Source organism: Eretmochelys imbricata, chromosome 1 (genome assembly GCF_965152235.1).
Source record: "Eretmochelys imbricata isolate rEreImb1 chromosome 1, rEreImb1.hap1, whole genome shotgun sequence".
Taxonomy (NCBI): Eukaryota; Metazoa; Chordata; order Testudines; family Cheloniidae; genus Eretmochelys; species Eretmochelys imbricata.
Genome location: NC_135572.1, coordinates 304,003,729 through 304,027,982, shown reverse-complemented (window position 1 = coordinate 304,027,982; position 24,254 = coordinate 304,003,729). Strand labels below are relative to the sequence as shown.

Below are 24,254 nucleotides of genomic sequence, written 5' to 3'. Positions count from 1 at the left end.
GCACCAGCAGCAGACACCATTTTCTACACTCTGGGTCCTAGTGGCGCCCTCCCACAGTCTGGCACTTGAGGCGGCTGCCACAGTTCGCCTCATGGTAAGACCAGCTCTGGGCCCAGCACTACCAATGGGAGACATTTACCCCCCAAAACTATCTTAAAGAGCCCCCAAATTATTTTTAGAGATGCCAAAATTATAAATCACAGCAAAATACTGACACAGTGGCCAAATTTTACTCTCCTAAAGTCTTAAAATCCGGTATTTTCCAGGGATCTAACTAACTAGCCCCTGGACTCCAGGAAGATGGTTTGTTTGTTTTTTAAATAGTGACATCTTGGGTCCCCAAAATACCCACTTTCACCCCCCCCAAATAATGGGACCCTAGAACTGGTCTTGCTTTATGCATTACTATGTTACAATGCAAATTTACTGATAGCATTCCAGAAGCTTATCTGTGGGTGCCAGCTCTAAGGATCAAATCCTGGGGAAGATATCTGCAATAAAGAGTCGGGCAACCTCACCCAGCCACACTGCTGTGCAGCTAGGTTTCAGCCAATAATACAGCAGTAATGGATGTGCACCACTGCTTCCCACTAAATGCATGATTTTGATTCATGGCCATGCTGACCGTGTCCCTGTCTTGCTGACAATCTCCCTGCCATGGGACTGCCGTAGAGGTCCTCTTTGCAACCTTAGGGCTTGCTGAGTCCTCTTGAGAGAGGGGTCTCCACTGTTGTTATTCCCACATTTTAAACTGCCCTTGGGCTTTCTAGGGGTGCCACAGAATGTGCCCCTAAAAGGGTTAATAATCCACCCATGTGTAAGATTTCATACAAGGGTATCCTGTGCAACGTTGGAGTTCAGCGGCCAGAGCTGGGTGTTGGGAACCCATCTCCATGGGGCCTGATGAGCCATTGCCTGCCTCCCATAATTGCATCTGAGCCACCGGCTCCCCCGTCCAACATCTTCCTGGGGGAAGAGAGGGTCTCGCATTGTGTAACAAAGAGAAACGCTGCCCAAGCAGTCCCCGCAGGAGGCTCAGAATGGAGCCGTACAATTGCACAGGTGGCGCTTAGATACCGGACCACGCCCGGTAAAACTCGGAAGCGCCCACGCGTGTTTTCTGCCCCACGCACAGACGGCTCTGGCCGCCGCATTCCTTCAGGCCAGGGGCGGGAAATATCCCGCGTCTCTCCGCGAGCGGCGGAAATGAGATTCCCGCCACGCACCCCTGCTTGTGCGGTCGGCTCTCGTCCTTCACTCGGCCCCCTCTCGGGAGCTGCCCGGCTGCTGACCCGGGCGGTGGGCGCGCGAGAGGAGCCCAGCTGCCAAGCCGGCTGGGCAGGCAGCGAGCGGGTCCCCGCGCCGGGCGCCTGCCCCAGGGGCGAGCGCTGCGCAGGCTGTTGGCAAGGAGGGAGGCCCTGTGAGGTCGGCGCAGCAGGAGGACGCGGGCCAGCCAGCGGCTGGTATTTATAGCACCGTGACAGCAGCGCCCTGGCTGAGCCAGAGCCTGGCTCACGTAGGCATTTCCCGCTAGAGCAAAAGGTGGCTTCCGAGCTCGGTGAGTACATTGCATTTGTCCCTGCGTATAACAGGCTAGCTCCCCCCACCCCCTTCCCCGCCACCCGTGGGCGAGAGGGAGCTTCAGCCTGGCCCCGCAGCGGCTGTGGCCACACTGCAGCGGGATTTCTCCTGCCGGTGGGCAGGACTTGGCGCGGGAAGGGGGCTGCTGCAGCTAGTCGTGTGACACCCCCGGCGCGGGAGATTACAGCCCCTCTTCTGCCCGTATGATGTTGGCAGGATTCTTCCCAAGCAGGCACGGAAGCGGGGGTGTGCGCGCGCGTGGGTGGGTGTTTCACGGTGTCAGGTTCTGCTTTCCCTAATAAACAAACCGCAGTCTGTTTTAGTTGGAGACAGTCGGTTTTAACGAGCTCCACTTATTAATTCTAAAAAGATATTTTTTTAAAAAAAGCCAAATTCTTGTATTGCCCAGGAATAAAATAGGTTAAATGAGCATGCTGCAATCCAAACGTGTTTTTAAAAATTATCCCCAAATTTCGGAACCTTTGCTAGATGTAAAGAGCACTCTTCTGTTTATTTTCTAACCTAATGCAACTAGTTAAAGCATTGGTTCCTGTTGTGACCAAATAATGTCCAGTCGGCTATGCTTTTGCTCGCTATCTGGTAACTCTAGGTTAACCTGGTGGCTAAAATATTGGGTGGACACACAATTGTCTTGTCTTTGCCCACCCACCTCTTAAATTTAAGATCTCTAATTGAATGGAATAATTACGACTTTTCTTCATGCTAACAGTAGCACAAAAAGAAGACAGGAATGTACTGACTTTGTAGTCTTAAAGGTATCTTTGGTTTCTTAATGTCTGTGACCTTGCTAAAGTCCTTAGCTTGTTTGAGTAATAACTTCCCACTTCAGGTCACTTTCTTCAATTCATAAAGTTCTTTCAAGGATGACATACTTCCTTGTACTAGCTAAGCAACTTTTAAACATACTAATATATTTTGTGCTTTCTCTAATAAAATTTTTGTTTTATATGAAGTTTGACATTGTTGCCCTGACTAGTAAATGGAATCTGTTGTTTTTAATATTTACTGAATGTAATATAGGAATCTGACAATAAGAAAAATCAGATACTGAATTTTGTTTTAAAAGTGCCTACATAAAGAGCTATACTTATCAGAGAGACCTTTGTCATTGAAACAAGTATTATGCTGTAAACATTTTCAAGAAGCATCTTATTTTTTTTCCAGGTTGTATGACACTGGCAAAAAACTGTTTTTTGTTCAGTCATGTAGACTATATTTTTAAATGCTCATCCTGTAAAAAGAACTGTTGGATTACTCCCCCTTCCACCCAGCCTGCCCACCCTGGTCTGGTTGTTTTGAACAATTGTAGTATTTTATTGCACTCCTGGCTTGGTGTCTGCATGAATATACAATGAACCTACACTCTGAAAAGTTTATATAGAGAGAAATATGTAGATGGAAAAGCACTGAAACAGACCACATTGGGGAAAAAAATATAAATCTGTGCTCTTATAAGTAAACATTTCAAAATTAGAATCGTTCTTGTATTCATGCAAAGTTGTTTTGAAGTGCAGGAAATGGGAGTGCCCTGCTTGTAAGGTTGCATTTCATTATGACCTTTATCCCAAACCAATTGAAGTAAATAGAAAGACTTCCATTGATCTCAATGAGCTTTGGGTCAAGCCCTCCATGTGTAGTAATCTCTGGTGCTGTTATTGGGACATTTATAAATCTCGTAGGTGATAAAAGAATGGACTATGTGGCTTTCATGCAGACTCAGTACAGGTTCTTTTGAAAAAGGTGATAGAGTAGATTTAGCAGTAGGCCTGGGATCTATGTGTATGTGTGCAAAGGTGTTGGAACAATTTGTATAGTGGGGGGTGCTGAGACCCATTTAACCAAACTGTAAACCCTGTATATAATGGAAACCACTTGAAGCCAGGGGGCGTGGCAACACTGCCAGCACCCATAGTTCCAGCACCTATGTATGTGTGTCAAAGAAGAGGTAGAAGGAGGGATGAAAGGTTTGGAGGCTTTGCTATATCTTTTTGAATGCATGAGACTGGCACTATGAATTTCAAGTGCCATATAACATGTTTTGTGCTGACCCATATTCATGTAGTTGTACTTTAAAAAGAATGTAGACATTTTAAAAATAAAAATGGTGTGCTAAAATGTATAGCATGCCTTTGCTGAAACTAACAGGAAGTCTTAATTTTGTTTTGCCTGGGTTCTAATACAGCTTTTGATTGGAACTGTTTATCACTGGGTTAGTCTAGAATATCAAAAGTAAATCACTGAAAATGTAAAGTGGTTTGACTTTTGAAATGTCTAGGCAGCTTCCGAATTCCATGCTGATTGGTGTGTATAACAATGTACTGATATCTTTTATACACAGGCAAACAACTGTACTGAAGTATTTGAGAATGGATAAAGGCTTCCGCTACTACTTCCAGCACCCCTGGTCTCGCCTAGTTGTGGCTTACCTGGTGATCTTCTGTAACTTCTTAATATTTGCTGAGGATCCAGTATCTCACAGTCAAACAGAAGCTAATGTTATTGTTGTTGGCAACTGCTTTTCGTTTGTAACAAATAAATACCCTGGAGGAGGAGGCTGGAGGTTTCTGAAGGTGCTTCTATGGCTACTTGCCGTTCTCACAGGATTGATAGCTGGGAAATTCCTGTTCCATCAGCGTTTGTTTGGTAAGTTCTGTAATACATTAAATGACTTCTCACTAATGTTATCACTGTGTAGTTCTTTCTCTTTTTTAAGCTTTGTATTCTTTATAATGCTTAAAACTTTGCAATAAAAACCCTCTGAAACAATGATGCAGAATGCCCTAGAGAATGTACAACAAAGATTACATTCTTGTGACACAGAGACCCATTGGTGCCGGCTGGCAAAGGGTTCAGTACTCTGTGTCAGCAATTCCTAACAGGCCTCACAACTCACTACACTGAAACACTGCTGTCATAGTATTTATCCATAAAGAATGTCCTGTAAGGTATCTAATACAAGCGTATGTCATACTGATCTTCATAATTGTGAGATATATGTGTGGATGATATTTAAGAAGTTACATATATAGACTGAAAATATATCCTGAGAGTCTGTATCGAGGTATGAGCCACCAGCACAGAGAGGTTTCAGACCAGGAGTGCTTGTCCATCTAGCAAATTGAGATGTACGTTAAGCATTGTATATTTTTTCACAGTGGGCCTCCCATCACTGGTTTGAACTGAATGCTAATAAAAAAAGAGAGACATGGGACGTCAACAGGAAAAACAAGTAACGGGGGAAAAAGAGTTTTATCTGGGGGTGCACTTCAAAAGTTTACTGGACTGTAACAAGGGGACAAGTAAAGCATTTTGTTATCTGGCACTTCAGGAACTAATCAGGCAGTGTGATTGCATTTATGAGAACAGGATCTCAACTAGGGTTGGTTGAAAATTCTGCAAATAGGCTTTGGGGTGAGATAAAACTATTTTAGACAAGGATTTTAGCGTGTTAAAGTTAAGTTTAGTTTATGAAATGCATGTTATACCTTTTTTGTTTTCTACGTCACCATTTCTGATTCAGTTATCCTTACTCAGTATTTCTTGAATCTTAATCTTTGATGATAAACTTATGATTTTCACTATAAATGTATATCTCAGTGCTGTGATATTATCAAGGACCTAATCCTGAATTGTACCTATCAAGCTGTGTGTACACTGTTCTTTCGGGGACAGCTTTCTGGTAATTTCTGTGAGCGTTCAATGATAGGGGCTGAGTGTTAGAGGGAACACTTCAAGAACTTGAGGGTTGGTGTGAGCCTATTACTAAACTGAACTGAGAGCACGAGGTCTATGGAGGCTTGGAAGGCAGGGGTGAGTGTTGCCAGAGGCTGTTGATTTCAGAGAGCTGAGCTGCAGGAGGCACAGACAAGACTGCTTCATTCAGAGAGAGGAAAGGTGCTGGTGAAGTGCCTCATAACCCTGGGTACCCCTGGGGAGTATCACAATAATCCTGGACATTAATCCAATGCTAATCAAAGCCCGCATCAAGCACTTAAATGTTCATCTCAACTCTACAAGTGGGGCTGCATTTTAGCCTGCCTCTCTCCATCCCATCTTTTACTTCATCTGCCCTTTTTTTTCATCTCTTCTATTTCTGGGTCTTCATTTCCATTTTCTCTTCTCGTCTTTCTCTCCCCACACCCCTCGATTTTTGCACCATTTTCTATTTTTTCGTATTCACTTTTCCTCCTGCTTTTCTGCCAAGTTCTGTTTGCAAAAGGGAACTATGGTCTGTTACTCCTTGCAGCCTGTTCAGAGCTTCCTACAGAAGGGAAGCTGAATAACCTTAGGTTTCAGAGTAGCAGCCGTGTTAGTCTGTATCCGCAAAAAGAAAAGGAGTACTTGTGGCACCTTAGAGACTAACACATTTATTTAAGCTTTTGTGAGCTACAGCTCACTTCATCGGATGCATTCAGTGGAAAATACAGTGGGGAGATTTATATACACAGAACATGGAACAATGGGTGTTACCATACACACGGTAACGAGAGTGATCAGGTAAGGTAAGCTATTACCAGCAGGAGAGAAGAAAAAAACCTTTTGGAGTGATAATCAAGGTGGGACATTTCCAGTAGTTGACAAGAATGTCTGAGGAACAGTGGGGGGGAGGGAATAGTTTTACTTTGTGTAATGACCCATCCACTCCCAGTCTTTATTCAAGCCTAAGTTAATTGTATCCAGTTTGCAAATTAATTCCAGTTCAGCAGTCTCTCGTTGAAGTCTGTTTTTCAAGTTTTTTTTTGTTGAAGAATTGCCACTTTTAGGTCTGTAATCGAGTGACGAGAGAGATTGAAGTGTTCTCTGACTTGTTTTTGAATGTTATAATTCTTGACGTCTGATTTATGTCCATTTATTCTTTCACGTAGAGACTGTCAAGTTTGGCCACTGTACATGGCAGAGGGGCGTTGCTGGCACGTATCACATTGGTAGATGTGCAGGTGAACGAGCCTCTGATAGCATGGCTGATGTGATTAGGCCCTATGATGGTGTCCCCTGAATAGATATGTGGACACAGTTGGCAACGGGCTTTGTTGCAAGGGTAGGTTCCTGGGTTAGTGGTTCTGTTGTGTGGTGTGTGGTTGCTGGTGAGTATTTGCTTCAGGTTGGGGGGCTGTCTGTAAGCAAGGACTGGCCTGTCTCCCAAGATCTGTGAGAGTGATGGGCCGTCCTTCAGGATAGGTTGTAGGTCCTTGATGATGCGCTGGAGAGGTTTTAGTTGGGGGTTGAAGGTGACGACTAGTGGCGTTCTGTTGTTTTCTTTGTTGGGCCTGTCCTGTAGTTGGTGACTTCTGGGTACTCGTCTGGCTCTGCCAATCTGTTTCTTCACTTCAGCAGGTGAATATTGTAGTTGTAATGTTACGAATTACACCTGGTAGGACACGCACAGTTCGAATCTAGGCTGAGGCACAGAAACAAAGTCCACAACTGCAGAGTTCCCAAAAAACACTAAGTTTATTACACTTGAGCGTGGTGCCCTGCTGCTAGCCGGGGGGGGGACCACGAATATAGATTATACAAAGGTTATATACTTTTTAGCAAAGCATGTTGCCCTCGTGCATCGGAAACCTTAGCCAATAAACAAACCCTTGTCTTATCTACCACCTTTGCAAATTAATTCCAGTTCAGCAGTCTCTCGTTGAAGTCTGTTTTTCAAGTTTTTTTTTGTTGAAGAATTGCCACTTTTAGGTCTGTAATCGAGTGACGAGAGAGATTGAAGTGCTATCCCTATCCCTATACCTGGTTGGTGCATTCCTCATGCTATACCAGTATGTTAATTACACAACATGGTCCTAAAGCCATGCATCAGTAACTTTTATTATCAGAATGGGAGGCCTCACATCAAGGCCAAGAGACAGGGAGTTAGAGACTGACAAAAACTAGATATGGGAGTCAAGGCAGGCTGGAGACAAGGAGGAGGATTTTCACAGGGATTCAGTATCTAAGGATCACTCCTCCTGGTGTGTGATGTGCTGGCATTTAAACAATGGTGGGCCCCAAACCAAAATGGAGTCACATGTGCTAACTTTTCTTAACAGTCCTCCCTTTTTTCTTTTGTACATCAGTAAGCTATATTGGGGCTGAGTAACCGTGCTGCAGGGTTAGCAACTGCCAACAGCACATACTGCAGCATTGTAGGCATACAAAAAATAGTGCAAAAACAATAACAGTCAAAAAAAAGTAAATACAAAATATGCCGTCCCCAAGTCCCCACATCCGGTAGCCATGAGGTGAGCCAGTCCCAGACCTCCTGGAATCCGGCGTTGGTAGTGTCGAGGCTGATGTGGTGGAATAGGGCTGCCTGTTGCTTGAGGATGTGGATGTCCGTTTCCACCCTATAGTGCTGATTTACAAATACACAACAGCTTGAATTGACCAGAGCACAAACCCCGCCCTGATTTGCAAGGAGATAATCCAGGGCTAGACGGTTTTGCAATGTAGTTTGGGATAGTTGGGTGACTTCAATTTGAAGGGCAGAGAGAGCATCTGCAGTAGCATTTGCCATTAGTTCCAAAGCAGCTGAAATGTTAACTATAGCTTTTTTCAGCTCGCTTACTCCCAACCATGGCAGAAACCAACGCACAAAGGAGTGAAAGCCTTTGGGCTGATAAGAAAGGGGGTTTAAAGGAATACTTCTTCGGTCCCTCTATACTAGATTGCGGATCTCTCCCCGGGTCAGGTTCTGGTGTACTGTCACGGCAGGTACTATAGCCCCTAAGGTGCATGTACCACACCATCCTGCTGGGAGAACCTTATAGGCTGTGTGATTACATAACCAATACCAGCCAGACCCCTCGGGGACCGGCCACGGGGTTCTGGAGTAGGTAGAGGGGCCTCCCGCACCAGAGCTGATTTGGGTGGTGTCCTTGCACCCTACAAAATTCCCTACAAAAACTGTATTTTCTATGCCCTTACGTCGTGACACACACAAAGCATAATCACTCTGGGCCACCATATCAATAGACCATATTTGGATTGTAACATTCCAGTTAAATGTAGTGTTTGCCCATAGCTTAGCTTGGAGTGTTCGATTAAGGGGGATAGGTACCCCTACCAACAGGACCCCCTGACCTAAATATGTGGGGGTACGAGTACAAATCCAACACTGCGTTCGATTTACACCCTGTTTGATAGCATGGGTTAAATTCAAGAAGCTATTGCCCTCCCATCCTTGTACTGGACTTGGGAATAGGGAGAGGACCCCCCCAGGCAAACCATACCAATGTCGACATCCTCCCCTGTACTATACAAAAAACACTACCCCCAATGTAAGTCCAATAAACAGGAACACAAAAAGTCCTGGTGTGCTGTGAAGGTCCCAGTAGCTGGAAAGCTTAGTCCATGGGTTGGTCGTGGTGTTCATTCGTGAAGTGGCTCATCCAATGGCTTGTCAGGGTCAGGTGTGAGTCCCAGCGCCAACTTAACGTAGCTATGATGGATCCAGGAATCTTTACCTGCAAAGGAGTGGTGGCAGATGGTGGGAGTAATGTTCGTGGCTGTAAGGCGTTTTTGGTATTTATACTTGCCTACAAGCACAGGTTCCAGCCTCTGGAATAAACCCACCCCACCACTTTACTTCACATTCCCAAGAATACATTCCACAACTTTCTCTCTGCCAATGTACAATGCTCCGTCTTTGCCATCAAGGCCAATTCGCAGTGTCTTTTGCAGTCAGGAATCCTTGGATTTTGGTGGTTTTAGCAGAGCAGGCGTGTTTTTTTTTTTTTTTTTTTTTTTTTTGGAACAGTCATGGTTTTGCATTATACAGGGGAGAGGTTACTAGCACGTCACCCTATAGTGCTTTGGTTTTGTTTTTAGCAAATACTGAATGCAGGTTAGCTTCCTCAGTGGACAAGGGAGAGGTTACTAGCACTTCACCTTGTTTTTTTTTTTTGCTGTTCAAAAGGAGGAAAGAAAAAAAACCCAGAAGGAGGGACAGGCTGATCAGTAGTCCAAGTGAAGTCACCTCGAGGTGGAGGGGTCTTTTTGCAGTAAGAAGCATGGGTCTAGGCAGTCAGTCCTTGGCACTTCACAGCGGTGTTGGTAGTTAGCAGGACTTAATAAGGGCCTTTTCAGCATGGGGCCAGAGTAATCTTTTGTTGATGGACCTTTATGTAGACCCAGTCACCTGGTTTTAACAAATGGCAGGTTTGCTCAGGATTCTTGAAGCAGGACTTCTTTTACCTGTAAATACAGAGACCTAACACATTTCATTAATGTCTGGCAGTGTGTTGCAGATCTCACAGCTGCTTGGGCACATTTAAGCCCCCCTCTTTCTTGGCTGTTAGTCAAATCCTAGCTGTGAGTAGTGTCCTTGGGCAGGCCAGTGTCTTATCTTTGGACCGAGCCTGCCAGCTACAGCGTTGAATTAGCTCGTCCTCCGTTTTTGTTTTTTTTTCCCCTTCTTGGCTTTTATTAACCTGCAAAGGAAACTTTCACTTTTTACTTATACACCTTTGTTTAAAAAGGAACACATGTACATTGCCCATTATACAGCACTTTAGTCTTATTGTATAACGTATGCCACATATACCCTTCTAGGAAAATGACTTTATTACACAGCTTTGGAGCAACAAGCCAGGACAAGCACACCCACTTTTGAGGAGTCCACTTGGTATAACTTCTGGTGTCCAATAGCTTTTCTCCCTCCCCATCCCTCTGGCTAGAAATGTGAGGTAGCCAAAAGGATCTCATGTATAATATGGGGAGTGGGTTAACCTTTGATGTCCTTGCTGCCAAAGACTGTTGGTGTGCAAATTTTAACAACAATTTTTTTAATTAAAAGATCTGGCCAATGAAATTTTTTTTTTTTTACTTAAGCAAATGTATTAAACGTTAGTATATCACATTTTTTGATATTATCCAAACACTTTGTATTCCAAGTTGAATAAAACAAGTATCTGCATTTTGATTTAACCCTTCTATTCAGTTTTAAACTAAACTGTCCTATGAAAAATTAAGCACAGCAATTCTGGCCACAAGACAAACACCACAAGACAGGACATAGAACACAGAACAGAATTCCTATTGTGCCAGTAAATTCATGAGATGTTGAATTGCTTTTCAGCTGGCATCAGTTTTTTTTTTTTTTGATTTTCTGAAAGACAAAAAAAAAACAACACAGATCTACCCCTTTGGAGCAGTCAGTCATTGCTTAAAATATTTCCTTTTTATACAAATACCTTTGTTAATTGCATGCAAAACAGAGGAATTACCCATATTTTCTTGTATTTGTTTTATAGGCAGCCCAGGTTTCAGTGGCCTCTACCTTATCAGTTAGGTAATTTACATTAAAACAAATGCTTTCCGGCTTGCTTTTGGATCCACAGGTTAAAGATTCTTACTTTAAAAAGGGCACAATAAACTTTACCAGACTTTTGATTGCCTTTTACTTCTAACTCCTGCTGTCAAACACCACAGCGACCTGAAAAGGAAGACACCACCTATTGTAGCCTCTTGGAACCTAATAAGATATTAATTAAGTAGCACTGTATAATTGCATTTCTTTGGAAAAGGGCCCATTTTTTCCAAAATGGCTGCAAAGAAACCAAGAATTCTTTTTCTTTCCAGTATTTCACAAAGTTCAACTGCTTAATTCTTTCCAGCAACTAAAGAGTTAACTTCTTACTTTCCGTTCTTAAATCACTTGCTTATTTCCCAAAATGACACCCAATTAACTTAGATTTTACCATTCCAAGAATTATTCCGGGATTTACGTTTTCCATTCCTGTAATTATTTACTCCTCTTTTTTCACTATGACCTTCAAGTTTCCAACCTGTTTTCCAATCTCTCTATCTGTTGCCTGCCCGCTTGGGCCCGATCCTGTTTTTTTTCCTCTGAACTGTCCCTTCCATGAGCACCAGCTTTGTTTCACTACCAAATTAACAAGGAGGGTGGGCTTCTTAACTAGCCCCCAGCCCTCCTGGTCTCTTTTCTTAAATATTTTTACTTACAAGGGCTACCCGAGTCCTCCCCACATGAGGCTTGTCACCTGCACAGAAAGCATGGCTAATTGGCAAGCAAGGAGGTGACGGGCATAAGTCAGAAAGCCGAGGGTAAGCCGGAGGAGGGGCAGAAGCAGGCATAGCACAGAGCGGGGCTGGAGACCCCTGAGATGAATAAGAAAAGGAGGAGGAAAGAGGATGTCCTTTCGCAGGCGCATAAGCCCAGTTGTCCCACACATACCAATAATCCATCTGGGCTGGAGCTTTGTCCTCCAGCCCCCTTCTAAGCACTGTTAATGTATCCCCAGCAAAGGACCCATCCGGTGGCCATTCAACAGATGTTTGAGTTGTTAGTGCTGGCCACTCAACCTTACATAAAATAACAGCTTTCTTCCTGCCTAACCCATGGGTGCCAGAAATATTCCCCCAATTCTCGAGAATTTCATCCAAAGGGGTCCCCTTACTTACACTCTGCCCAGAACCCATAATGGGCTACCAAAAGAACACAAAATGTGCCACCTTATCGCCTAAGCGACAGCTCACCCCCCCCCCCCCCCCGAGTTCTCAAAGGTGAACTCACCCTGTGCCGGCTGGAGCTGTCTGAGAGGAGGAGTGTAGTCTCGCTTGTTGGGGCGAGCCTAGAGTCCCTTCGTGGTCGCCAAAACTGTTACAAATTACACCTGGTAGGACATGCATACAATTGCTGCAAATTATACCTGGTAGGACACGCACACCAATGCTACGAATTACACCTGGTAGGACACGCACAGTTCGAATCTAGGCTGAGACACAGAAACAAAGTCCACAACTGCAGAGTTCCCAAAAAACACTAAGTTTATTACGCTCGAGTGTGGTGCCCCCCTGCTAGCTGGGGGGGAACCACGAATATAGATTATACAAAGGTTATATACTTTTTAGCAAAGCGTGTTGCCCTCGTGCATCGGAAACCTTAGCCAATAAACAAACCCTTGTCTTATCTACCACCTATCCCTGCTTGGTGCATTCCTCGTGCTATACCAGTATGTTAATTACACAGCATGGTCCTAAAGCCATGCATCAGTAACTTTTATTATCAGAATGGGAGGCCTCACATCAAGGCCAAGAGACAGGGAGTTAGAGACTGACAAAAACCAGATACTGGGAGTCAAGGCAGGCTGGAGACAAGGAGGAGGATTTTCACAGGGATTCAGTATCTAAGGATCACTCCTCCTGGTGTATGATGTGCTGGCATTTAAACAATGGTGGGCCCCAAACCAAAATGGAGTCACATGTGCTAACTTTTCCTTAACAGTAAGAATGCTTGATAGAGATCTTGTAGGTGTTTGTCTCTGTCTGAGGGGTTGGAGCAAATGCGGTTGTATCGTAGAGCTTGGCTGTAGACAATGGATCATGTGGTGTGGTCTGGATGAAAGCTGGAGGCATGTAGTTAGGCATAGCGGTCAGTAGGTTTCCGGTATAGGGTGATGTTTATGTGACCATTGCTTATTAGCAGCGTAGTGTCCAGGAAGTGGATCTCTTGTGTGGACTGGTCCAGGCTGAGGTGATGGTGGGATGGAAATTGTTGAAATCATGGTGGAATTCCTCAAGGGCTTCTTTTCCATGGGTCCAGATGATGAAGATGTCATCAATGTAGCGCAAGTAGAGTAAGGGCATTAGGGGACGAGAGCTGAGGAAGCGTTGTTCTAAGTCAGCCATAAAAACGTTGGCATACTGTGGGGCCATGCGGGTACCCATAGCAGTGCTGCTGATTTGAAGGCCTTAGTGAGTTTCCCTGTGTGTAAGATCTTGGCTCAGGGAGAAGCTGCAAAGTGAAAATGAGAATGACTAGTCAGTTTCTCTGTGCAGCTCAGCTCAGTTCAGAGGGAGAGGAGTGAAAAGGCTTTTCTGTCCCTTCCTCTTGCTGGTCAAGTCCACATGTGGTTAATTTGACTTTGCTGCTCAATTTATAGGTGGAGTTGGACAGTGAGGGAGCTAGAACAAAGTGTCCATCTGTATATCATAGAATCATAGAACATCAGGGTTGGAAGGGACCTCAGGAGGTCATCTAGTCCAACCCCTGCTCAAAGCAGGACCAATCTCCAATTAAATCATCCCAGCCAGGGCTTTGTCAAGCCTGACCTTAAAAACTTCTAAGGAAGGAGATTCTACCACCTCCCTAGGTAACGCATTCCAGTGTTTCACCACCCTCCTAATGAAAAAGTTTTTCCTAATATCCAACCTAACTCCCCCACTGCAACTTGAGACCATTACTCCTTGTCCTGTCATCTTCTACCACTGAGAATAGTCTAGAACCATCCTCTTTGGAACCACCTCTCAGGTAGTTGAAATCCCCCCTCATTCTTCTCTTTTGCAGACTAAACAATCCCAGTTCCCTCAGCCTCTCCTCATAAGTCATGTGTTCCAGACCCTAATAATTTTTGTTGCCCTTCGCTGGACTCTCTCCAATTTATCCACATCCTTCTTGTAGTGTGGGGCCCAAAACTGGACACAGTACTCCAGATGAGGCCTCACCAGTGTCGAATAGAGGGGAACGATCACATCCCTCGATCTGCTGGCTATGCCCTTACTTATACATCCCAAAATGCCATTGGCCTTCTTGGCAACAAGGGCACACTGTTGACTCATATCCAGCTTTTTGTCCACTGTCACCCCTAGGTCCTTTTCCGCAGAACTGCTGCCTAGCCATTTGGTCCCTAGTCTGTAGCGGTACATTGGATTCTTCCGTCCTAAGGGTCCTTGTTGAACCTCATCAGATTTCTTTTGGCCCAATCCTCCAATTTGTCTAGGTCCCTCTGTATCCTATCCCTACCTGCCACCATATCTACCACTCCTCCTAGTTTAGTATCATCCGTAAATTTGCTGAGAGTGCAATCCACACCATCCTCTAGATCATTTATGAAGATATTGAACAAAACCGGCCCCAGGACCGACCCTTGGGGCACTCCACTTGATACCGGCTGCCAACTAGACATGGAGCCATTGATCACTACCCGTTGAGCCCGACAATCTAGCCAACTTTCTACCCACCTTATAGTGCATTCATCCAGCCCATACTTCTTTAACTTGCTGACAAGAGTACTGTGGGAGACCGTGTCAAAAGCTTTGCTAAAGTCAAGAAACAATACATCCACTGCTTTCCCTTCATCCACAGAACCAGTAATCTCATCCTAGAAGCCGATTAGATTAGTCAGGCATGACCTTTCCTTGGTGAATCCATGCTGACTGTTCCTGATCACTTTCCTCTCGTGTAAGAGCTTCAGGATAGATTCCTTGAGGACCTGCTCCATGATTTTTCCGGGGACTGAGGGGAGGCTGACTGGCCTGTAGTTCCCAGGATCCTCCTCCTTCCCTTTTTTAAAGATTGGCACTACATTAGCCTTTTTCCAGTCATCCGGGACTTCCCCCGTTTGCCACGAGTTTTCAAAGATAATGGCCAATGGCTCTGCAATCACAGCCGCCAATTCCTTTAGCACTCTCGGATGCAACGCATCCGGCCCCATGGACTTGTGCACGTCCAGCTTTTCTAAATAGTCCCTAACCACCTCTTTCTCCACAGAGGGCTGGCCACCTACTCCCCATGCTGTGTTGCCCAGCGCAGCAGTCTGGGAGCTGACCTTGTTCGTGAAGACAGAGGCAAAGAAAGCCTCAAAGAAAGAAATTGAGTACATTAGCTTTTTCCACATCCTCTGTCACTAGGTTGCCTCCCTCATTCAGTAAGGGGCCCACACTTTCCTTGACTTTCTTCTTGTTGCCAACATACCTGAAGAAACCCTTCTTGTTACTCTTAACATCTCTTGCTAGCTGCAGGTCCAGGTGTGATTTGGCCCTCCTGATTTCATTCCTACATGCCCGAGCAATATTTTTATACTCTTCCCTGGTCATTTGTCCAATCTTCCACTTCTTGTAAGCTTCTTTTTTGTGTTTAAGATCCGCAAGGATTTCACCGTTAAGCCAGGTTGGTCGCCTGCCATATTTACTATTCTTTCGATTCATCAGGATGGTTTGTCCCTATAACCTCAATAGGGATTCCTTGAAATACAGCCAGCTCTCCTGGACTCCTTTCCCCCTCATGTTATTCCCCCCAGAGGATCCTACCCATCAGTTCCCTGAGGAAGTCGATGTCTGCTTTCCTGAAGTCCAGGGTCCGTATTGTGCTGATTACCTTTCTTCCCTGTGTCAGGATCCTGAACTCGACCAACTCATGGTCACTGCCTCCCAGATTCCCATCCACTTTTGCTTCCCCTACTAATTCTTCCTGGTTTGTGAGCAGCAGGTCAAGAAAAGCTCCCCCCCTAGTTGGCTCCTCCAGCACTTGCACCAGGAAATTGTCCCCTACATTTTTAAAAAACTTCCTGGATTGTCTATGCACCTCTGTAGTGCTCTCCCAGCAGATATCAGGATGATTAAAGTCGCCCATGAGAACCAGGGCATGCGATCTAGTAGCTTCTGCGAGTTGCCGGAAGAAAGCCTCATCCCCCAGGTCCGGTGGTCTATAGCAGACTCCCACCACTACATCACTCTTGTTGCTCACACTTCTAAACTTAATCCAGAGACACTCAGGTTTTTCTGCAGTTTCATACCGGAGCTCTGAGCAGTCGTACTGCTCCCTTACATACCGTGCTGCTCCCCCACCTTTTCTGCCCTGCCTGTCCTTCCTGAACAGTTTATAACCATCCATGACAGTACTCCAGTCATGTGAGTTATCCCACCAAGTCTCTGTTATTCCAATCACGTCATAATTCCTTGACATCACCAGGACCTCCATATATCCTACTATATATCCAAATTTGACACCAGTTCGACAAAGACTGTTGCTGTAGATTATAAATGTGGTGCAATTTGAAGCATGCGAGACTGCTACACACAGTGGAAGAGATGAGAGCAGTTTAGACATTTTCCTGAATTCATGGAGAGATAATGGGGTGTAGTCTCATCTTGATGTGTTCTTATTAAAGTGTGTGAAATAATGTTAACAAGTGGATATCTTGACTGTAAAGGACATCTCTGAAATGCTTTATTACATGGTAACATGCAGTGCAGCCTTTGAAGAGGAAGCTCCGCAAGGGTTTTCCCATTTTGTTCTGATGACTTAAAAGTAAAGCATGCGATAATCTGCATAAGGAGTAAAATAAATGACAGATTTTCTCCTGTTCAGTCAAGCCAGTCCCTTATTTCATTCAATGAACATCTCCAAAGAAAACCGTCTTTATCTATGTCAAGGTTCCTTCCCCACTCTGAACTCTAGGGTACAGATGTGGGGACCTGCATGAAGACCTCCTAAGCTTCCTTTTACCAGCTTAGGTTAAAACAAACTATTTTACCTTTTGCTCTTGACTTATCGCTGCCACTACCAAACATCTAACCGGTATTATTATTATTAGGAAAGAGTCCGTTTGGATACATCTTTCCCCCCCAAAATCCTCCCAAAGTTATCCCCCCCCTTTCTGGGGAAGGTTTGGTAAAAATCCTCATCAATTTGCATAGGTGACCACAGACCAAAACCCTTGGATCTTAAGAACAGTGAAAAAGCATTCAGTTTCTTAGAAGAAGAATTTTAACTGAAGAAAAAAAAAGTAAAAGAATCACCTCTGTAAAATCAGGATGGTAAATACCTTACAGGGTAATCAGATTAAAAACATAGAGAATCCCTGTAGGCAAAACCTTAAGTTACAAAAAGACACAAAAACAGGAATATCCATTCCCTCCAGCACAGCCTATTTTCTCAGCCCTTAAAGAAATCAGAATCTAACGCATCTCTAGCTAGATTACTTACTAAATTCTAAGACTCCATTACTGTTCCGTCCCCAGCAAAAGCATCACACAGACAGAGAGAGAGAGTCTTTCTTTTTCCTCCCTCCCCCCAGCTTTTGAAAGTATCTTGTCTCCTCATTGGTCATTGTGGTAAGGTGCTAGCAAGGTTATCCTAGCTTCTTAACCCTTTACAGGTGAAAGGGTTTGTCCTCTGGCCAGGAGGGATTTTAAAGGTGTTTACCCTTCCCTTTATATTTATGACAATCTAGCATTGTTCTTCTTGTCCTTAGTGTGTTTGGTAAGAGTAAATTGAATTTTAAGTGTGCCTTTTGGCTGTTAACGCCATTATAGTCGTCTTGGCTTATGCCTATGTATCTTGGTGAACTATAGATTTTTCCATGGGTTTAATTTTGCATTTGAAATGGAAAGTTCATAAATGAATAAGGAAGAACTAGGAAAGGAATGTTTAAAAATATGTATCTGTCTCTCAAAATGGAACAAAGAATGACAGTTACTCGAGGTTGGGGAGAAGATGGTGCCTGCTGTGCGCTCACTCTAGGGATTTCCTTAAGCTTGCTGATTTGTCATCTGCCTGGATAAAAAAGCAGAAACAACTTACAAACTGATTTGATTAAATGGCATTCTCTATCTAAAAATTGTGTTAAAAGCCCCAAACACTGCCAATAAAAATAATAATCCTGAATCAGATCTTGTACACACATATTTCAAATTACTTTGGGCCTTTGTCGGAAAAACAGTACAACACCCAGCAAAGTGGAAAATTTACATATTATTCAAGTTGGGCTCAATTTTATCAGCTCACATACTAGAATTCTTGCATCTTGTAAGGACAAGTCTTGGAGTCTTAACTTGGGCCAAAATCCTTTAGAATTAGTGGGAGAGATTGGGCCTAAAGTGAGGTCTCTAGTGTAAAGTGTTACAGAACAACTAAGTAAACATAGCCCAACATATGAACTTAAAGCTTCTTCCATTTTAGTAGAGTCTACCTGTTTGAGAAAGAGGCCCTGCATGTAAAATGAGGAATACACCTGAAATGGGCAATATCTGTAAAAACCGGAGAAATGTTTTCAGTCCCTCATATGTATGTTATGGTATCCTTTGTCATAATTCTCATCTCTATGCATGCTCACTAACATTTAAAGAAGTATTCACAATCTAACAAATTTACCCGCATGCATATTTATAGTTGCTTAGTTGGAACCATAAAAGACAGATTAAAACACTGATAAAAAATTGGTCATTACAGAGACTGAGTTCTGCTTACTGGCTAGCCAGTGTGCCTAGAACAGGGGTGGCCAACCTGAGCCTGAGAAGGAGCCAGAATTTACCAAAGAGCCACAGTAATACATCAGCAGCCCCGCATCAGCTTCCTCCCAGCCACCAGCAGCCCCTCCACACAGTGCCTCCCGCTCCCTCCCCGCACCTCCTGATCAGCTGTTTTGTGGCGTGCAGGAGGCTCTGCGGGGGAGGAGCGAGGCCATGGCAGGCTCAGGGGAGGGGGCGGGAAGGGGTGGAGTGGGGGCAGGGCCTGTGGCAGAGCCAGGGGTTGAGCAGTGAGCACCCCCTGGCACATTGGAAAGTTGGTGCCTGTCGCTCCAGCCCTGGAGTCGGTGCCTATCCAAGGAGCCGCATATTAACTTCTGAAGAGTCGCATGTGGCTCCGGAGCCACAGGTTGGCTACCCCCGGCCTAGAGCTTTACGCTTATTTTAGCTCCTTTCTAAATGGGGTGGAGAGAGAGTCAATGCTGAGTATTTTAGTTAGAAACTATCAAAAACACAAGATAGGGTGCAAGCAGTTTGGACTAGCTATCTCCTATTTAAAACAGGAGGCACCATCATACCACGCAAAATCACTTCTTCAGGCAAGCAAATGTTGAGTTTTTAATGGCTCCTGCTCTACAATATGGAGACCTGAAATTCACAGTTGTTTAGAATTAAAATGATACATTCGAGTCTGAACATTGGAATGAATGCCAAATAAAATTGAATCAAGTCAAACCTTATTTTAGGAATTGTATCTTTCTATGGTCCAATGATGACAGTTGCACCTTCAAATCAGACAAATGTGTGTTCAGGCACGCCAATTAGAGACCAGTCCCATGGTTACTAATTCAGACAAAACTCCCATTGAAGTCAAGGCTTTCCAGTAGCAAGACCAATTGTCTGCAAACATCTGACTTTTTTTTGTTAAGTATCTTGTATTTATATAGCTCAGAAGTAGTTGGTGGCCCACTCAGGCTTCCCTGCTGCTTCCGATGGTGCTGATGGCATGTGGAGTGTCTGGAGTTGGTCCCTGCTGCTGGGAAGAGAAGGGGAAGCGGGGAATACAGTGGGGGAAGTGTAAGGGGCGGGGCAGGACAGCTGATTTGCAGACCCTTTGTGTCAGCATCACTGGCCCAAAGGGGCCCGAGGGCAATAGCAAAGCAGAGCCTGAGTGTTTCAATAAATATTGCACCATCTACTTGTAATCCATGGTAACAGATGATGAACCCATGGCTCTTTTTGTAAACACACTGACATTGTGTTAACTTAAATTCCCACTGTAGCTTCACCTGACTATACCTTTCTTCTTCATGTGGTTTCCTAAGGTGCTGTGTAGTACTGTTGTGCCCTATTACATTCTGCTGTGTTCTGCTCCAGAGATGGCTGCATTCTAGTGTTAGGTAGAGTGAATTCCTGTATGTGTCCCTTACAGGAGGGTTGAGAGGTTTAACCAGTGCTCCACTGCCTAGGTGCTTGGATACCACAGTTGATGGGGGTGGTATAATGACCTACCTAGAACAGAATTTCACCTTGCGGAGTCATTTAGACCTATGCAAGCAAAAAATCAGATTTGCCATTTGTAAAATGCTTGAAATCCTCAGATGAAAATTAGTACTTGTGGCACCTTAGAGACTAACAAATTTATTGGACCATAAGCTTTCGTGAGCTACAGCTCACTTCATCTGATGCATTCGAATGAAGTGAGCTGTAGCTCACGAAAGCTTATGCTCAAATAAATTTGTTAGTCTCTAAGGTGCCACAAGTACTCCTTTTCTTTTTGAGAATACAGACTAACACGGCTGCTACTCTGAAACCTGTCAGATGAAAATTGTAGAAGTGCAATGCAATGTCATTTTGCTATTTTTATGGCTCATTGTCAAATGCCTGAAAGCAGATTTAAAAGAAAAAAAGCTGACAACTTTATTTACATCCATCAGACAAACTTATTTGAAAACCAAATAAGGTCACTGAAGTGCATAAACTGAACAAAATCCAGGAAATACCTAGCTTACCCCTCACCTGACTACTGCAACCTACAACCACAATTTCACCTTTCCCATTATTCCACCCCCAGGTATCACTCGCAATACACATACCTTCTGCCTTCACTTCCATACACGTACAACCCTGAATTCCAGTCAAACAGAGTGATCAGAAATGTATGTCTTCTAAAGGTTCAGATTAAGAGTTGAACTGATTTGTATTGAAGCACATAGCTAGTTTGTGAGGCACAGATTTTTAGTTGATTATTTTGATTTATAAAAATATTGACAAAAATCTCTAACAAAGGTTATGAAGACAAACAATAAAGCTAGCTGCTAACACCAATCTTTTTTTACGTCCCTCCCCCATTCCCAACAAAAATAAATCTCCAATAAAAGGTTCCCACAAGCATCCTTATGCTCTCACAAGCCTCGACACCCACTAACTCCTTCCGTCCCCAGCAGACTTAGAAAATAGATATGCTTTGCCATGGGCTTAAAAGACAAGAAGTGTTTCAGAGCAAAGTGGCTGTTAGTTGAAAAGCTGCAGGCGTCTCCACTGAGGGCTTCCTCTCTTTTGAATTGAGTGGGATTCAGGTAGGGCGCTTCTACTGATCACAGCTACAATGGTATAGCATGATCTCTCAAATCGGCAGCCATTTTAAAGCTTTGTAGGTTGCAGCTCACTTGGTAACCAAGTGCATATCCTGGAGCACTGATTTAATGTGCTTTTAATATAAATAAAAACACATTTTTATTTATATTACAAGAAAGAGAAAATTAACCCTATAAAGCCAGGGGAAAGTCATACACACTTAATAGAGAATAAAAGTGACAAATCTTGGCACAATCGTCTTAGACAGAAAAAGCAGAATGCAGAGAAACATCTCCAGACAATCACACCAGCAACAACATTTCATTTTAATTTACTTGAGGCACTAAGATCAAAGCCTGAAATTTGGGACAATCCACTTGGTTATTTGACAAGAAATTCTAGCTGCCTGTGGACAAGTGATCAGAAAAAACACTTTCCCAGGCTGCTGCCTCACATATTTCTTCAAGTCAGTGTGGTTGCATAGAAGTGAGAAGAGAATATGGGTCATGATTTGCAATGTTGACACTCTTGACTGTGTAATTTATTGAACTTTTTTGAGGAACAGAAAGCAAATTTGACACTAGTAAATATTAATGTTCCTCGGTGTTTGAGATAGAATGTTAAGGACCATTTGTGAATTCTGAAATAAGTTCTTTGTATATTAGATTTAATTATATATAATTTTTTAAAATAGGCCACATTTTGGGACTAAAGTACCTGAATATGTGTCTTTAACTTACCAAACTATTTGAGTATTCTTAACTATGCATCTTTACTTAAAGTATCTATTTCATCTGTCTTAGGCTCCAGTCTAGGAAAACATCCCTATTCAGGAATAGCACTTAAACACATGCTTCAATTTGTGTATTCTGTTCTGTGCTCATTAGGTTCTTACACTAATCTCAAAGAAGTCTCAAGTACAGAATCTTAGATAATATTAAATTCATGCTTCTCCCATGGATTTAGCCACTTAAATGTGGATTAATATAGACACACATATTGTAACTTATTACAGTAGTAAAATATGCAGGATCAAATTCTGGAGCAGCTTTGACTTACGCCAGCTGAGGAGGATCTCATCTGCCCTGCACAACTCATGGTGTGGAATTGAACTTGCAGAGTTCTTGATTCTCCCTTACCAGAGATGAACGGGAGTTATTGAACCTCATAAAGCGAGGGACTTTCATACCAGGCAGGAGGTCATTCTGTACTTCAGCACTTGGATTTTCATGTGCCTCTACGCACATTGTAGCTTCCCTGCTCACTGTACACAGGAGAGAGAGATTGTGTTTGTATGAACTCTTGGGGAGAGTTTGCATCCCTCAGCCCCAAACACTGCAGCAGGTCCAAAGCAGGCTTGGGGCTGAAAAGAGAAAGAAAAAGGAATGAGTAGATAAGGTTTTAAGAAGGGATGATAGGGTAGGAAAAGCTCCAGTCCAGAGAATATGAGAGTGGAGACGAGGAAAATGGCAGTCAGAATACAAAAAACCCGAACTGCATTGGAGCTATAGCAAAGAGCCCTATAAGAAGAAAGAGAGGGGCCATCTCCACAGGGTCATAGAGAGAGTGACAGCGCAAATGCCCTCAACGGGACAAAAGCAAAATAAAGAGCCTGGAGAAGTACAAGGATAATGGAGCCAACAGCTCCTCTGATTCTCCACCCTGCTACTCCACCCGTGCTTTAATTTTGTCGTTGAATCACCCTGGCTAAAATGGCTATACCATGATGAACAATTTTCAGGTAGAATCAGGACTTGTAAAGAGTGAGGAATACCAATTTCTCCATATTCATCATGGGCGTGTGGGGGGGGAGGGAGGGAGGGAAGGAAGATGATATTCTGCAAATATCAGGCCTCACCGAAAATCAATAGAATTAGTATGAAAAAGTAAAGAAAATGCTTATTTATTTCACTAAGAAGCCTGAGCTGTTCCACATTAACAAAAAATAAATGGTAGATGCAAAGAAAAAGGAAGAACACGGGGAGATGCTTGCATAGCATGTGGGAACTACGGAGAGTAAAAATAACAGTTGGGGGTGTGAAGGTTATGGCAAAATCTTTGACCTACACAAATAGTTTTCATGAAGACTTTGTGAGAGAAGAATTTAACAGAGGAAAACCCGAAAGAAAGGAAAGAGGAGATCACAGCAGGGAAGGCTACAGAGCTCTCGAACTCATTGCAGCTGTGCTGAGAATGGTGGAAAAATATCCCAGAAAGAGAAAATTTCTACAGCAGACCTGGCAACAGAGCTTCATGGCACTAATGAGAGAGTAAAAAAGAGCCAGAGAAAGAGAAGTGTCTGACAGACGTGATTATAGAGTTGCAGATGTTGGAGTAAAAAGAAAAGGAGTACTTGTGGCACCTTAGAGACTAACCAATTTATTTGAGCATGAGCTTTCGTGAACTACAGCTCACTTCATCAGATGCATACCGTGGAAACTGCAGCAGACTTTATATATACACAGAGAATATGAAACAATACCTCCTCCCTCCCCACTGTCCAACAGTGGGGTGGGAGGAGGTATTGTTTCATATTCTCTGTGTATATATAAAGTCTGCTGCAGTTTCCACGGTATGCATCTGATGAAGTGAGCTGTAGCTCACGAAAGCTCATGCTCAAATAAATTGGTTAGTCTCTAAGGTGCCACAAGTACTCCTTTTCTTTTTGCGAATACAGACTAACACGGCTGTTACTCTGAAAGATGTTGGAGTGTGATACTGATCAGAATGCAGTTCTGACTCCTCTGCTGCCACATCCTTCCCCTGAGGAGCAGTTCAGTGATGATTGTAATCATAAACCTGTGCTGGATTTATCAGCAAATTTAACAGATAAGCCCACAAATGTAGAGACTGATGCCACAGAAACTAGATCAAGCCTGGAGCTTATTGCAGATGAAAACAAGTTAGTTCACTGACTGGATTCAAATTAGGCTCCACACAAAATATTGGTGCTACTATGACTTGAAAGATGCCTAATTTGCCTGAGAACGTAGACTGGTGCAGAAGGCAGGCAAGATGAACTCCTATTTCACAGACAGAGGGATGACATCATTCATGGATTAGTGAGAGCTATACAGATGTAGACTTGCAGGTGACAA

At 43.6% G+C, this 24,254-nt stretch overlaps 1 protein-coding gene across 1 annotated transcript in view; it reads left to right on the top strand.

The window, feature by feature from the left end:
- The first annotated feature begins 1,441 nt into the window (after nt 1-1,441).
- TMEM117 (transmembrane protein 117) overlaps nt 1,442-24,254 on the top strand; it is a 328,857-nt gene continuing 306,044 nt past the window's right edge. The window contains exons 1-2 of the mRNA XM_077807768.1: nt 1,442-1,558; nt 3,941-4,245. Of these exons, the coding sequence (XP_077663894.1) occupies nt 3,969-4,245 (277 nt within the window). The 5' untranslated portion in view covers nt 1,442-1,558; nt 3,941-3,968. The remainder of the gene's footprint in view (nt 1,559-3,940; nt 4,246-24,254) is intronic.